This window comes from Ostrea edulis, chromosome 7 (assembly GCF_947568905.1).
Source record: "Ostrea edulis chromosome 7, xbOstEdul1.1, whole genome shotgun sequence".
NCBI classification, from domain to species: domain Eukaryota; kingdom Metazoa; phylum Mollusca; class Bivalvia; order Ostreida; family Ostreidae; genus Ostrea; species Ostrea edulis.
In genome coordinates, this window is record NC_079170.1 from 53371279 (window position 1) to 53385947 (window position 14669).

Consider the following 14669-nt stretch of genomic DNA (forward strand, 5'->3'; position numbering starts at 1 on the left):
TTTAAGAGCATGGGATAAGGTGCTGCCATGTATTACTTCACTATCAAAGTTTAACCCAGTTGCCACAATGTTGAATTTATGCTGCAAAAGGATTGGAAATTGCTCTGGTCAAAACACATTGTTTATTTGTCTACAGATGAAAGAGACACGAGGATTCTCCCTCACAAACTGAAAAAAAAAGTTATGGATCTTGTACATGTATAGTTTATTAATCACTATAGATTTCCAGCATCACAAGTCTGATTCCACTATATGATTTCCATACTGTCAGGTTCATTCACCCCCTGTTTGAGCCACAGTATAATATCCCAAATACCTAGGCAATAAATAACATTATTTGACTAGTGTTTCATTTTTAGCGGAGTTGCGATGAAGTCGAACTCGACTTATGATCTGATGAAGTGCCTTTGGGCGGGCACGCATCAACATTTCATTTCCGCTCTTGAGCAAATTATAGGATCTCATTCAAACTTAGATGGATTGTCACCCTCAGTAAGATGAGGAAGCCTATCGATTCTGGGGTCACTAGGTCAAAGGTCAAGGTCACTGGCTATAAATAGACTGAAATTTGGAGAAAATTTTGTTTTCCGCACCATAGCTCTTGAACGAATTATAGGATCTCAATAAACTTAGATCGATTAAGTAAGACAAGAAGCCTATCGATTCCGGGGTCACAAGGTCAAAGTCACAGTGGCTATAAATAGACTGAAATTTGGAGAAAATTTTGTTTTCTGCACTATAATTTTTTAACAAATTATAGGATCTCAATTAAACTTAGATGGATCATCGCCCTTGATGAGACAAAGAAGCCTATTGATTTTGGTCAAGGGTTAAAGGTCAAGGTCACAAAGGATTTAAGTCGGCTGAAATTTATGTACGCAAAATTTTGCTCCCTGCTTGATAATTCTTGAAAACTTTTCTGCCGGTTCCCTCTATGCCCATTCCTTGCGCAACTCGGCTTGTGCATTTCCGATGCCCGACAATTTTTAATTTTTTTGCATTTCATTTATTTTGAGTTATTATACAATTATTTACCATTCCATTGATCCTCTACAGGACTGTAGTATACTCCGGTGACAGTTTAGCATATTGGACTACCTTTTCAAGTAATGAATCCTTAGAATTAGCTATAACTAGGATTAAACTTGAATGTATATATACAGGGGGAAAACTTCTTCATAACTGCAAGGCATTGATAACCATATTGATTTGAATGTTTGGGCCATAATATGTGGTCACATTTTTCATGAGAATATAAAGGGGTGAAATTCTAGAAAACAACAACACGACTTCAGTTACTCGAGGAGCGTTGTGGCCCATGGGCCTTCCATTATCCATGTTTGCTGTTGTAACGCTTTGAAACAACAACAGTTGATTTGTATCTAAAATCATGATAATATTCAGTCATTTATCCCCCTACCCTTCCAGTACTATCTTTTCTAACTGAATTTCCACAATGTTCAACTCCCACGAGTACTTTAAGTACTTTGATTTAGAATACCACTACTATCTCACCCTTTTCCTCAGCAAAAACCAATTTAGGCCATTTCGGAAATGTCATGCTGTCACAGTGACCTAATTCGTAGCTATACAGGAAGACGATCGGCTGCATATTTCTGAGCCGTAGTAAAATAGAGATAAAGTTCTTGTTTTCGTGTATGGTGAAGGGTATCCTCCCTGGTCTCGAATATGTTGTTTGAAATATAAAATCCTCAGCTTTTATATTTCAAAACAAAATTTCTCTACCCCTCGGAGGTTATCCTGCAACATACACGAAAACGCGACCATTATTTCTTAATCGTACATGATGTATACAATCATCCTCAAGTAGTGTAAATCCAAGCTTGACAACACATTAACCCTGGGCCAGAATAATGCAATATTCGGGACTTGATGTTTAGCATGGGGAAAATACGACTGCTCAGGTGGGCGATGTAATCGTCTACAAAAACCGATCTAGATTCTAAATACTTTCAACTACTCCATGAGAATTGTATATACATAGGCTGTGGAGAGGGATTTGTAAGATGAAAGTATTCGTTTCTAATTCAATCGTTAAAGCTTCCCATGTTCAATATATAAGAGATCTATTAGTTTTAAACCGTATCGGATAACACCTGGGCCTGTTAATTAACGACGAGAATCACTTCGATAGAATGCAATGGGTAGTTGATGATTTGGTCGTATGCATTTATCTCAAGCTTAGTGTTATTTCTTGAGAAATCGAGTTTATCATTATAAATTGGCAGCTAGATTTTATTTTCCAAGGTGAAAATCAATTCCTTGGTTTTATAATGGCGAAACAGTAACCATGCATTTTTTTTAAACCTGTCATCTAAAACTTGCAGAATGCGGCGAAGTCGGTATAACTTGTTTCAAGGTTTATTCGAAGTAATACATATGTATGTCCATCATTTTGAACATGTTACGATAAGAGGGCCACTCTTAACAATTTCAGTCACGTCATATTTGTTAGAGATTGCACCACTGCAAGACTCTAGAAATATTATGTTTAATTTCAAAAGATCTCTCTATCTTTTTAAAAATTTGTTACATGTAGATATATAGAAAACAGGTTAGATAATTCAACTTGATATAGTTTTTCCCATTTAAATATATATGTTCATTGGTGAATGGTGATTTGATTTAAACATAAGTACAATATATATTGCCCCAACAATGTTTGGAAATTATCTTTCTTTCTTTGACATCATCTGCCATATTTGTGTAATGTTTGGAAATTCCGACTAAGCAATCAGTAACAGCATCAATATTTCCTGTGCTTTTTCTTGAAAAATCGAGGCAAGCTACTGACAAATGGGTTGATGGTGCAAGAGTGTCGACAGTCTCGTTTGGAGTCAATTCTATGGTCGTTATAACGATCTAGTTTGCCAATACGACCTATTATTGGGTCAAATGCTATCTGACGTGTTTCATGCCGATTGTTAGGCCTTTCTTGGCACAGTAATTTTGACTACGGATAACTCCTGTTTATCTGATCAAGATATAGGGCTCACGGTGGGTGTGACCGGTCGACCGGGGATGCTTACTCCTCCTAAGCAACTGATCCAACTTCTGGTATATTCAGGGGTCCGTGTTTGCCCAATTCCTTAATTTGTATTGCTTATAGGAGTTATGAGATTGATCTCTGTTCGTTATCTTCACCTTTCAATGATCACTGTTCGTCATTTTCATCATTCACACAGCACGACGTCAGTGCGACAACAGTTTTATCATTTACTTCAATGAGGATGAGATCTTCCCAACGTAACAAACAAAAATAATTTTTCTTATTCTAATTTCAAAGTTATTAGTAAACAACATTACACATGACAAATAGTAATGTGTTCGATCACGAGTAAGTCTTGACAAACGCTAGTTTTCTGACCACGATTTCTCTTGCCTCTTCATCATAGCCTCGGCAAAATACCAGTCTGCGAAGACTTTGGTTTGAATGAATGAAAATGGTACTAAAGTCTAGGTTGGGACGAAGAAAATTCTCGTGATGGTACGTCATCTTTCATTGCTAATTTTAACTAATTTTCTCTTATACACGCATTACCATCATAGCTCTCTACACTCGATATAAAAACTGTAGACACTGGTATCAATTTATGATCTTGGGCGTATAAAAAAAGCAATATTCATATTTTCAATACATTTCTATCAATAGTATTACAAATCAAAAATAACAAGACGATAAAGGTAGAAAAATTTAAAAATACAATGGATAATACAACATACATGTGAATAAAAAATCATCTTTATCAAGTCAGATTTGCACTATTGTAGCAGTGGATAAAAAGTACCGAAGGTGACTTTTCAAGGAATTAGTTTTATCCGGCATATGGATTGTTTCCTGAAAGAGTAACAAAATAATATTATAGTCACATTCTCTTTCAATTTTCTTCACCGTAAGCCGTAATTCTTCATTCTATACAGTCATTATTACATATGTACACTGTAACTGAGCTCGTATTGATAAGAATTGTACCAGTATTCCGGCTGGTATTTATGCTATAGTACGTTTCAGTAATTTACAGTATGTTACCTGGATATGAGTTACAGGGTGCTTCGCCACAGATCACCTGGCCATCCTGTCGACAGGTACACTGGTTACAGCCATCAGTAGATGGAAATGTTCGTCCGGGAGAATACTGTCTCCCATTATATCGACAGTACACTATAAAGTGAATTAAAAACGAGCATTATTATTAATCTTTTAAAGAAATCTCTCTCTCTCTCTCTCTTCTCTCTCTCTCTCTCTCTCTCTCTCTCTCTCTCTCTCTCTCTCTCTCTATATATATATATATATATAACACCCGATACTTAGAAGTGTCGGATCCAACACGTAGATAGAAAATCAAACACAAAAATTGTACAAAGTCTTACCAATTGCAATGAATGTTAAGTGTGGAGAGAGATTAAACCAAAACCATGCAGTCCGTGGTGTAAATACGTTTGTAGATATAGTGTAGTTTTAGTGCTAAATGTATTTTGTGTTGTTTTGTTATTTTCTTACTATTAGCCATAATATGTAATCGTTTGCATTTGTCCCGAAGAAGGGACAAGTTATCCCGAAAATTTCATAATCTGGTTGTTCGTGTTGTTGGTCAGTGTGTGCCTCTGTGTGTGTGTGTGTGTGTGTGTGTGTGTGTGTGTGTGGGTGGGTGGGTGGGTGGGTGGGTGGGTGGGTGGGTGTGTGTGTATGCGTGTGTGTGTGTGTGTGTGTGTGTGTGTGTGTGTGTTCCATGGTGTTTAGTCCTTACAGTTCTTTATCTATCACCAAATCGTAAGAATATCTTTCAAATAGATTGCCACATATAGCATACGAGTGATAACGTGATATTGTTCTTTTTGGGACTCTATATACAACAATGGTGATAGCTGTTTCACTATAGTATGCACATACCTAAACATGGGTTGTTAGTACATGATACTGTTCCATCCTTTTGACAAGAACACTCGTTACAGCCATCGCCTTTTGGAAATTTCGGTTGTCCATATGTATATTGTTGTCCTCCATGATGGCAATATACTAGGAATGAAAGAAATTATAGGAATATCAGAAAACGAAGGTGAGATTGTTCTGCTTGGGACTCCATATACAACGACAGTGATAACTGTTTCACTAGAGTATCCACATACCTAGACATGGGTTGTTGGTAAATAATCCTGTTTCACTAGAGTATCCACATACCTAGACACGGGTTGTTGGTACATAATACTGTTTCACTAGAGTATCCACATACCTAGACATGGGTTGTTGGTACATGATACTGTATCACTAGAGTATCCACATACCTACACATGGCTTGGTGGTACATAATACTGTTTCACTAGAGTATCCACATACCTACACATGGGTTGTTGGTACATGAAACTATTTCACTAGAGTATCCACATACCTAGACATGGGTTGTTGGTACATAATCCTGTTTAACTAGAGTATCCACATACCTAAACATGGGTTGTTGGTACATAATACTATTTCACTAGAGTATCCACATACCTAGACATGGGTTGTTAGTACATAATACTGTTCCACTAGAGTATCCACATACCTAAACACGGATTGTTGGTACATAATACTGTTCCACTAGAGTATCCACATACCTAGACATGGGTTGTTGGTACATGAAACTATTTCACTAGAGTATCCACATACCTACACATGGGTTGTTGGTACATAATACTGTTTCACTAGCGTATGCACATACCTACACATGGCTTGTTGGTACATGATACTGTTCCATCCTTTTGACAAGAACACTCGTTACAGCCATCGCCTTTTGGAAATTTCGGTTGTCCATACGTATATTGTTGTCCTCCATGATGGCAATATACTAGGAATGAAAGAAATTATAGGAATATAAGAAAACGAAGGTGAGATTGTTGTGCTTGGGATTTCATACACAACGACAGTGATAACTATTTCACTCGAGTATCCACATACCTACACGCGGATTGTTGGTACATAATACTGTTTCACTAGAGTATCCACATACCTGGACATGGGTTGGTGGTACATCATACTGTTCCACTAGAGTATCCACATACCTAGACATGGCTTGGTGGTACATCATACTGTTCCATTAGAGTATCCACATACCTACACACGGATTGTTGCTACATAATACTGTTTCACTAGAGTATCCACATACCTACACATGGGTTGTTGGTACATGAAACTATTTCACTAAAGTATCCACATACCTAGACATGGCTTGGTGGTACATGATACTGTTTCACTAGAGTATCCACATACCTTGACACGGGTTGTTGGTACATGAAACTATTTCACTAGAGTATCCACATACTGAATGCTGGACAACTCGCCCCCAAGACAACTCGCCCCCACTTAGGACAACTCGCCCTCTCTCAGGACAAGTCGCCCCCTTCTCTTGAGACAACTCACCCCCAATATTATATATAAATATATTATCACATTTTATTTTTATTTTGTGTGTGTGTGTGTGTGTGTGTGTGTGTGTGTGTGTGTGTGTGTGTATGTGTGTGTGTGTGTGTGTGTGTGTGTGTGTGTGTGTGTTATTTACACTTTTAATCCTATAAAGATATGTCTTTTTATATCATACTTTAACACGAATGGTAAATTATAATAGAATTATACACAGATTTAATTATTGCATTTCATAAAAAGTTATATTTTTCATAAATCAATTGGCAAGGAAAATTATATTTACTGATCTTCAGGTAATTGATTAAATGTTTCCAATACTGATATTTTTGGGTTTTTTTTATTTTTGGGGGTGTGGGTGTGAGTGTGTTTTGTTTATCGATATAGTATACATAAGTGTAAAGGTGAAGCATGAATATTCTGATACATGTAATTATCTTTTAATGCGTTTCTCAACTAATTCCCGTTGAAAAATAATAGAATTCCCATTTTAGAAATTTTATAACGGCTTTGCTTTACTGATTCTTTTTACGCGGCGATTTCAAAGTGTAAAGAACTTTGATGATGAGTACCTCATAACGTTTGAAGTAAATTTATAACAGCTTGGGGGGAAATCAAACAATTAGATTTAAGAACAGACGCAGATTATTGATAATTATACTACGTCAGCTGTAGACCAAGCTAATACTCTCCCTATACCGAACCTAACTTGCTTCAGCTGAAATTATATATTTTATATGTACATAAAAGTGACGATGAATTTACTGAACCCAAACACTGGATTTTCACTAAAATCTTTCGTCTTGCATAAAAAGACAGGAAGTTAGGTGTTTATGTGAACACGTCTTATTATTTGTGATTTATATACTATCTATAAGAAATTCATTAATTTTTGTTAATACACCTCTTGGATTTCGACCAAAAATAATAATTGTAAACGTGTGATATGAAGGAGTGAGTTATCTCAAGAGAGGGGGCGAATTGTCCCGAAGAGGGGGCGAGTTGTCCCGATGAAGGGGCGAGTTGTCTTGAGGGCGGGTTGTCCTGATATTCACATACCTAAACACGGATTGTTGGTACATAATACTGTTCCACTAGAGTATCCACATACCTAGACATGGGTTGTTGGTACATGAAACTATTTCACTGGAGTACCCACATTCCTACACATGGGTTGTTGGTACATAATACTGTTTCACTAGTGAATGCACATACCTACACATGGGTTGTTGGTACATGATACTGTTCCATCCTTTTGACAAGAACACTCGTTACAGCCATCGCCTTTTGGAAATTTCGGTTGTCCATATGTATATTGTTGTCCTCCATGATGGCAATATACTACGAATGAAAGAAATTATAGGAATATAAGAAAACGAAGGTGAGATTGTTCTTCTTGGGACTCCATACACAACGACAGTGATAACTATTTCACTAGAGTATCCACATACCTACACACGGATTGTTGGTACATAATACTGTTCCACTAGAGTATCCACATACCTGGACATGGGTTGTTGGTACATGATACTGTTCCATCCTTTTGACAAGAACACTCGTTACAGCCATCGCCTTTTGGAAATTTCGGTTGTCCATATGTATATTGTTTTCCTCCATGATGGCAATATACTAGGAATGAAAGAAATTATAGGAATATAAGAAAGCGAAGGTGAGATTGTTCTGCTTGGGACTCCATACACAACGACAGTGATAACTATTTCACTAGAGTATCCACATACCTAGACACGGATTGTTGGTACATAATACTGTTTCACTAGAGTATCCACATACCTAGACATGGGTTGTTGGTACATAATACTGTTTCACTAGAGTATCCACATACCTACACATGGCTTGGTGGTACATAATACTGTTTCACTAGAGTATCCACATACCTACACATGGGTTTTGGTATATGAAACTATTTCACTAGAGTATCCACATACCTAGACATGGGTTGTTGGTACATAATACTGTTTCACTAGAGTATCCACATACCTTGACACGGGTTGTTGGTACATGAAACTATTTCACTAGAGTATCCACATACTGAATGCTGGACAACTCGCCCCCAAGACAACTCGCCCCCACTTAGGACAACTCGCCCTCTCTCAGGACAAGTCGCCCCCTTCTCTTGAGACAACTCACCCCCAATATTATATATAAATATATTATCACATTTTATTTTTATTTTGTGTGTGTGTTATTTACACTTTTAACCCTATAAAGATATGTCTTTTTATATCATACTTTAACACGAATGGTAAATTCTAATAGAAATATACACAGATTTAATTATTGCATTTCATAAAAAGTTATATTTTTCATAAATCAATTGGCAAGGAAAATTATATTTTCTGATCTTCAGGTAATTGATTAAATGTTTCCAATACTGATATTTTTGGTTTTGTTGTTTTATTTTTGGGAGTGTGGGTGTGAGTGTGTTTTGTTTATCGATATAGTATACATACATGTAAGTGTAAAGGTGAAGCATGAATATTCTGATACATGTAATTATCTTTTAATGCGTTTCTCAACTAATTCCCGTTGAAAAATAATAAAATTCCCATTTTAGAAATTTTATAACGGCTTTGCTTTACTGATTCTTTTTACGCGGCGATTTCAAAGTGTAAAAGACTCTGATGATGAGTACCTCATAATGTTTGAAGTAAATTTATAACAGCTTGGGGGGGGGGGAATCAAACAATTAGATTTAAGAACAGACGCAGATTATTGATAATTATACTACGTCAGCTGTAGACCAAGCTAATACTCTCCCTATACCGAACCTAACTTGCTTCAGCTGAAATTATATATTTTATATGTACATAAAAGTGACGATGAATTTACTGAACCCAAACACTGGATTTTCACTAAAATCTTTCGTCTTGCATAAAAAGACAGGAAGTTAGGTGTTTATGTGAACACGTCTTATTGTTTGTGATTTATATACTATCTATAAGAAATTCATTAATTTTTGCTAATACACCTCTTGGATTTCGACCAAAAATAATAATTGTAAACGTGTGATATGAAGGAGTGAGTTATCTCAAGAGAGGGGGCGAGTTGTCCCGAAGAGGGGGCAAGTTGTCTTGAGGGCGAGTTGTCTTAGGGGCGAGTTGTCTTGAGGGCGAGTTGTCCTGATATCCACATACCTACACATGGGTTGTTGGTATATAATACTGTTTCACTAAAGTATGCACATACCTAGACACGGGTTGTTGGTACATGATACTGTTCCATCCTTTTGACAAGAACACTCGTTACAGCCATCGCCTTTTGGAAATTTCGGTTGTCCATATGTATATTGTTGTCCTCCATGATGGCAATATACTACGAATGAAAGAAATTATAGGAATATCAGAAAACGGACGTGAGATTGTTCTGCTTGGGACTCCATATACAACGACAGTGACAACTGTTTCACTAGAGTATCCACATACCTAGACATGGGTTGTTGGTACATAATACTGTTTCACTAAAGTATCCACATACCTACACATGGCTTGGTGGTACATAATACTGTTCCATCCTTTTGACAAGAACACTCGTTACAGCCATCGCCTTTTGGAAATTTCGGTTGTCCATATGTATATTGTTTTCCTCCATGATGGCAATATACTAGGAATGAAAGAAATTATAGAAATATCAGAAAACTGACGAAAACATGAAACAATACATTAATTAAATGCACTCTCACTGAAACATTAAATGGGAGTAAAGGGTACAATATTTAAGAGGTTATCTTTGATATCAGATAGAATAAACATTTAGCTATGAAAAAAAAAGCATTTTTACAAGCTATGCTTCAATCTATAAGACGTGATCCTGATATGTAGCCAAGTAGCTAATTACTTCGTTACTAGCTTGAAAATACGGATGTATATTTAATTGTTGGGATAAAATTTAGAAATTCATTTCAAAATTAAGGATTATCTCCCTCATGCATAGCTCTTATCCTTGGACGAATTTGGCTCCAGTTTTTGGCACTCTAGTTTTCCTTTTAGCTCTTACAAGTTTATTGTTATTTCGAATTTTCAACATTTCGGCTTGAGCATCACCGAAGAGACATTATTTGTCGAAATGCACATCTGGTGCATCAAAATTGGAACCGTATAAGTTTTACATGTATGATTACGGTAAAAATGATCTACTGAACTAACCTGAGCAATACTTATCTGTACAGGTCACTCGACCGTTTGTGTTACACGTACAGGTCTTACAGCCATCGTCAAATACTGTTCCGATTGGGTGTTCGTCGTTTTTATACGGGCAATCTGGATACAGTATCAATACATGTACATGTTTTGCAAATATGTGCTGTAAAGAGTCTCCTTTTTTTCTACATACAAGCTATATTCGTGTATAAAATGGATTCCAATGTCTGCAAAGTGTTTGAAATTATTCATATACTTACAATGGTAAACACATGTTACTTCCCCGTCGTAACCACAAGTACAGTCCCCGCCTCGGCTGTTGTAGAATTTTTCGGAGGGAAAACGAGCTTTGCCTTCATATGTGCAACCTATGACAGAGCGTACCAGTCTTATATAGATAATCTTCTACGTGTACATTTTTAATTGATAACATACGCAGAGTTCATTTCTTTCTCACTCGAAATAATTCCAAATTAAGAAATGAATTAACCGATTCACAAAAGTTGATTGACGTATTCCCTACCTTTACAACAGACGGACGACGTCTGCTTTGTTCCCACACAGTTATATCCGGTGGGGCAGCGAGAAACACCATTCTTAATACAGTTAGGTGCGTCCCCATCTCTGGCAAAAGGATCCCCAACTTTACAAGGATTCACAGCTGTCAACAATATTTTGATAAAGTGTCAGTTTTTTATTTACATATTTCTTATAAATTGATATGTTTGACCACAGTGGCAATTTGAGAAACCTGCATTGAATAATTCTAAAGTTCAATGAATTAGCTACTTTCAAATGATGATGTTCAAATGATTAATATATACTCTAACGAAACTCTCTGACCTTTGCAGCATGGTCCGTGCTGATATGCTGGTCCTCCCTGACAGTTGTATCCGTCAGCACAGGAGTGTGGCGTCCTAGGATCACATTGCTGAGTATTGCTAAGATCGGCCTGGTAACGGCCATATCTACATTTTAAGTAGTCAGGTGTAGTAGGGCCGTAATCTAAATGGTGGATAAATAATTCGATTTTATATACAAAATTAAAACACGTCGTAGGTTGATATTTCTTTTGTAGAGTAATAAGAAACCAATTGGATTTTCATCCAGTGACATAAACATATCTAGTGTAATGGGTTGGTTTTTTTTTTTTACAAGTGTACGTGTTTTTGTTTATTTTCAGGAAGATTCAGAGTAAATTTGTGAATGAACATTGAAACTTTTAATGTAGCACCAGGTAAACCAGTTTACTTAGAATTACCGAAACATTGAACACGCATGTTACCTTCAAAATCTGTTTTGTCAGGTAATTCATTCTTCAAAATCCCACTACACGGATTAGTATTCCGCTACTATATATTTTATTATGATATAAGAATACATCTTACTACAATCAATATATAACGATGATGGTAATAGACTTTCGACGAATACCTAATACAGTTTTGAACCAAAACGCAATTTATGTCCTTATGAAATAAAATAGAACTTAACAAATATAAATGAATATTAGTATGTGATCAAAGAAAAAAATCATCCAGAATTGAGAAACTGCTACATATTTTTTTTATTTAGAAAAGACAATTTAAGGCACTACTCACATCTTGCTTCTGAAGTTATTGTTTGCAGAGCACAACCTATCGCAATCATGTAATAAAACATGGTCTCGTGTCATTTGTTTCCATAACTAAAGACTCAGTGTCCTTTATATGCTCAATGCATTTCGAAATCGTTTAATTCCTGGAAAAGAATAAAAAAGATGACAGGTTATTTTTTTTGTTTTGATATTATGCAAAATGCATGTAAAGTGAATCTGGCCTTGTTTAAAAATTATTGATCCATGCTTTTGATATTGCATCACACTCATTAATATGTCAGACCTTATGGATTTATTTATCTAAAAAATGCATAATGATTTATGGAGGATGTCATAACACAGTTGATGGGTTTTAAGTAATACAAATTATTCATTTTAAATTTTACATATTCTGAAATGTGATAAAATCCAGCTCCATTATATGCAGTGACTGCCAGATCTAAAGAAAATATATTATTTGAGGAAGAGAAATTTTTTATATAACTATTCCATCATCGTTAAATTCTTCAAATGGCTTCTGATTAGTCTACACCAAGTCATACATTCTCGAGAGCTAATAATCATTGGTGATGATTCTCGTAAATTTTCGTCAAAACTCATTTCCTTTCTCAATTGTGTATCATATGACTGCATGGCGAGAATTCCATCGTATGGGAAGGAAGCTGACTAGCATACACTCTGCAGGAGGTGTGATTAACACAGACAGGGGCGAAAATAAAGTTAATTACTTGGGTTTAGTTGTGAGATCATTTGCAAATATATCATTGATAATATATATATATATATATATATATATATATATATATATATATATATAGTTTGTAAATAAAGAATTCAGTATTTGATACAGTAAATACATCCAATGATAAAAGTCAAGAAACACAAAACTCGAATAACATTTCACTGTTAGAGTTTTCGGCTTTAATGCCTCTTCAGACAGTTATAAAATGTTTAGATATATATATGTATATGAAGCACAGAGAAATTCATCATTAATTAGTCCCGTGGGTATTCATGTTAGCATAGGTCTTCAGTACCCCTTATGTGTCGTAAGAGGCGATGTTAAACAATATATAATTTTATTAAAATACTCTTATTCCATTCGTTCAAATCTCGCGTAAAACAAGTCCTCTTCATAGTATATAAAAAGATGACGATAACAGTGAGCAATCTCATAACTCCTATAAGGAATTTAAAAAAATAAGAATTGGGCAAACACGGGCCCCTGGACATACATTGTACCAGAGGTAGTATCCAGGAGGACTAACTATCCCCTGTCGACCAGGTCACAACCCTGTGAGCCCTATATCTTGATCAGATAAACGGAGTAACCCGTTGTCAAAATTAATGTGTTAAGAACGGCCTAACAATTGATATAAAACAGTCAAACAATATTTGACCCAATGAAAGGTTGTATCGGCAAATTAGATTGTTATAAAGAGTTTAAGACCATAGAATGGGCAAAACCCTGACTCTTTAATTATGATTTACAAAGATACCAAAGCATAACATGTAGAAATTGTATTTGTAAAAATCGAAATTCATTTTTATAATGCAAGTTTGTGCAAACGCTATCCGTTTGTTTTTTTTAAATTGACCTGTATATGATTTTTAGAAAGTTTTACTTTACACCGCTTTTTAGGAAGAAATTCTTGTATACGTAATGTAAGGCATCTCAACTGAGAGTGCTTTTGATTTATTATGTCCATATTTTCTTTGTCATTTATATATCTAATACCGACTTTCGAGATGTATACACATGTATATTTCCTAGGATTGTTAATAGGAAATTTCCAAATGTGATTACATGCAATAGTATCTTACCTTTAAGGTGAGAGTCACGCATGTCAAAGATAGTTTTGAAAACCCGGTTCCTTCGAGAAATCGTCGCTTGGTAGGAACGATTTACCCAAATGTGTATGATTTTAAGTTTATGGTTTTTTAGTATTTTACCAGTGATTTGTCGATTAGTATTGATGTGGTCTACATTTTGCAATTATTGATGTTTATACATTTCCCACGGGAGTCGAAAAGTGGTTATACAGGTTCAACCAGACTAATACCAATCCATTAGCTTCTAAAGAAGTGGAATTAAATAATTTTAAGGCAATGCTTTAGATTCATTCATCCACATCTACAAGTCATGAGTTTCGAGTATTACTTTGGATTAAAGTATCAGTATTGTCATCCGTCAAATAGTGTTAGGGTTCTTCATTAGAGTGTATTAATTTGATCTCCAGTAATGCAAAACACTAAAATACTCTTATTGGAAAGGCGAAGGCAACAAATAGCGATCAATCTCATCACTCCCACAAGGAATACAAAATTGAGAGTTGGGTAAACACGGATACCTGGCCACACCAGAGGTGGGACCAGGTGCCCAGGAAGAGTAAGCATACCTCGTCAACCGGTTGTGTTGGTGAAATCGATCTTTATAAAGTCCATATAATTTGCGAAATGCTGACTTTAAACGCGACTGTTGCAACCCCTATAACAT

General features: G+C 35.8%; 1 protein-coding gene across 2 annotated transcripts; it reads right to left on the bottom strand.

The window, feature by feature from the left end:
• Nucleotides 1-3700: 3700 nt before the first annotated feature.
• Nucleotides 3701-12310, bottom strand: LOC125656852 (kielin/chordin-like protein). 2 transcript variants are annotated; one of them, XM_048887441.2, is made up of 13 exons: nt 12177-12310; nt 11419-11580; nt 11099-11236; nt 10836-10943; nt 10582-10695; nt 9914-10039; nt 9626-9751; nt 7922-8047; nt 7634-7759; nt 5721-5846; nt 4913-5038; nt 4052-4183; nt 3701-3859 (listed from the first exon to the last, which is right to left on the bottom strand). In XM_048887441.2, exons 1-13 carry the CDS (start codon nt 12235-12237, stop codon nt 3837-3839), a joined length of 1494 nt encoding a protein of 497 aa, XP_048743398.2. In that variant the 5' UTR covers nt 12238-12310; the 3' UTR covers nt 3701-3836. The 2 variants fall into 2 exon arrangements, with proteins under 2 accessions (XP_048743398.2, XP_056000709.1); XM_056144734.1 differs by lacking the exons at nt 3701-3859; nt 4052-4183 and having other exon boundaries at nt 4962-5038; nt 5669-5846; nt 12177-12290.
• Between the last annotated feature and the right edge of the window lie 2359 nt (nt 12311-14669).